General features: G+C 53.3%; 2 protein-coding genes across 2 annotated transcripts in view; one reads left to right on the top strand and one right to left on the bottom strand.

Moving 5' to 3' along the window:
- RPS3 (ribosomal protein S3) overlaps positions 1–2,313 on the bottom strand; it is a 35,593-nt gene that overhangs the window by 10,750 nt on the left and 22,530 nt on the right. The gene's annotated exons all lie outside the window — the stretch shown is intronic.
- Positions 1,932–2,313, top strand: part of KLHL35 (kelch like family member 35) — an 8,071-nt gene continuing 7,689 nt past the window's right edge. Inside the window, exons 1-2 of the mRNA XM_006777915.2 lie at positions 1,932–1,984; positions 2,181–2,310. Coding sequence (XP_006777978.2) covers positions 1,932–1,984; positions 2,181–2,310 — 183 coding nt within the window. The remainder of the gene's footprint in view (positions 1,985–2,180; positions 2,311–2,313) is intronic.

Genomic DNA, 2,313 nt, shown 5'->3' on the forward strand with positions numbered 1-2,313 from the left:
CCCACCCCCTTTTCCCCTCCCCCTGGCGTCCAGCCCCTTTGTCCTTCCCCAGCTGAGCCTGAGTGGCAGTCTAGGCAGCGCAGCAGAGACACTGGAGCCCAGGCTGCCAGGGGCTCAGGCGGCAGGACAAACAGGAGTGGTCCGTGCACGAACAGCAGCTTCAGGGCGCCTGGGAGAGGGCATGGCCAGGTAAGTGCTTAGGACACAGGGCTGCCCTAACGGTGTGGTGTCTACAAATCTAAGCATGTTTGTATGGCTGGGTGTGGGCATGAAAGAGGCAGGGTGGCATGTCAACTTTTAGGGGCTGGGTGCCTCCGTCTGCATCAGGACCTATAGCTTGAGATGCCTAGACGCTTAGCTGGATGGGAGAATGTTCCAACTGGGCGCCCTTCAGCTCCCAGAATGGGAATCCCCAGGTGGAAACTGTGTCTGAGGTCCCCATGTGTCCACAGTGCCCAGAGCAGTAGATGAGCTGTAGATGAGCTGTAGAATGAGTAAGTACAGGTACACGTCCCAAACAGCCCTATGGCCCTAGGACAGTGGTTCTCAACCTTGGCTGCACATTAGAATCACCTGGGAAACTTTTTAAAATCCTGAGTTCTGTCCTAGCCAGTTTAGCTCAGTGGATAGAGCGTCAGCCTGCGGACTGAAGGGTCCCAGGTTCGATTCCAGCCAAGGGCACATGCCTGGGTTGTGGGCTCCATCCCCAGTAGGGGACGTGCAGGAGGCAGCTGATCAATGATTCTCTCTCATCGCTGATGTTTCTATCTCTCTCTCTCTCTCCCTTCCTCTCTGACATCAATAAAGATATATATATATATATCTTTATTGATGTCAGAGAGGAAGGGAGAGAGAGAGAGAGATAGAAACATCAGCGATGAGAGAGAATCATTGATCAGCTGCCTCCTGCACGTCCCCTACTGGGGATGGAGCCCACAACCCAGGCATGTGCCCTTGGCTGGAATCGAACCTGGGACCCTTCAGTCCGCAGGCTGACGCTCTATCCACTGAGCTAAACTGGCTAGGACAGAAATCAGGATTTTAAAATATATATATATATATCTTTATTGATGTCAGAGAGGAAGGGAGAGAGAGAGAGAGATAGAAACATCAGCGATGAGAGAGAATCATTGATCAGCTGCCTCCTGCACGTCCCCTACTGGGGATGGAGCCCACAACCCAGGCATGTGCCCTTGGCTGGAATCGAACCTGGGACCCTTCAGTCCGCAGGCTGACGCTCTATCCACTGAGCTAAACTGGCTAGGACAGAACTCAGGATTTTAAAAAGTTTCCCAGGTGCTTCTAATGTGCAGCCAAGGTTGAGAACCACTTTTCTAAGAGCTCCCCTAATATCCTGTACTTCCCGTGGGAACGCCACCACACCACCACCAAGTTATAAGCTCCCGAGTGCAGGAGTCATGACTGCCTTGCTCACTGCCTGGCAGAGAAAAGGTTCTCCATACATACTTGTTTAATACTACACTTGACCTTGAACAGGTACTGAGCACCTGCTATGGGCCCGATCCGATGGTGCTGGGGAAGGGGTCCCTACAGGAGATGGTAGGAGACAAGCTGGGGTGAGGAGAGGGAGGTAGAGTTGTACCCCTCCACATACACTGGGCCTGAATTCCTGGACCAAAGGCTACAGCTCCTGTAAGGGATCCTTCCCTATTCAGATATTTTGTACAGGTTTCCAGCCCCTCAAACCGTGGGAGAGGTAAGCACTCTCTGGAGTTGGTAGCCACGTGGCACTGCTGCGTCCCTTGTGGGAGTCCCTAAATACTTTCTACTATACTTTTGAAACCATTCCTTTATTAGACCCTTCGCAAATTACCCAAATGAAAGCGTGCCAGCTGTGTTCTATCGATACTAACAGAAAACAGCTTGGCGAATTTGAAGCGCAGGAAGGGCAATTTGGCTTAAATGAGTACATGACGGAGAAGGTGCAACAGCTAAGGCAGGAGCTAGCGGGTAGCCCCCTCAAGTAGGCAGAGACTGCTGGATCCTTGCAGCCAGCCATTAGGAATCCGGATGGTAGAGTGGAAAGAAGAGGAGTTGAATGAATGAAAGAACGCACACTACTTACTTTCATGCCTACCTGTGACGAGGGGCCTCCTGCCCTCGATTTGGCCCAGCCCGGTGGACTTTCCACGCTATTTGTGTTGTTCTCTACCCAGCAGGATGCTAGAGGGCCCCTCGCTGGAGGAGTCAGAGCCAGGCGCTGAGGCGCCCTGCTCGGGGTCTGGCCACGCGCAGCGCGTCCTGCAGACCCTCAACGCCTACCGTGGGAGCGGCACCCTCACCGACGCGGTG

Source organism: Myotis davidii, unplaced genomic scaffold (assembly GCF_000327345.1).
Source record: "Myotis davidii unplaced genomic scaffold, ASM32734v1 scaffold169, whole genome shotgun sequence".
NCBI classification, from domain to species: domain Eukaryota; kingdom Metazoa; phylum Chordata; class Mammalia; order Chiroptera; family Vespertilionidae; genus Myotis; species Myotis davidii.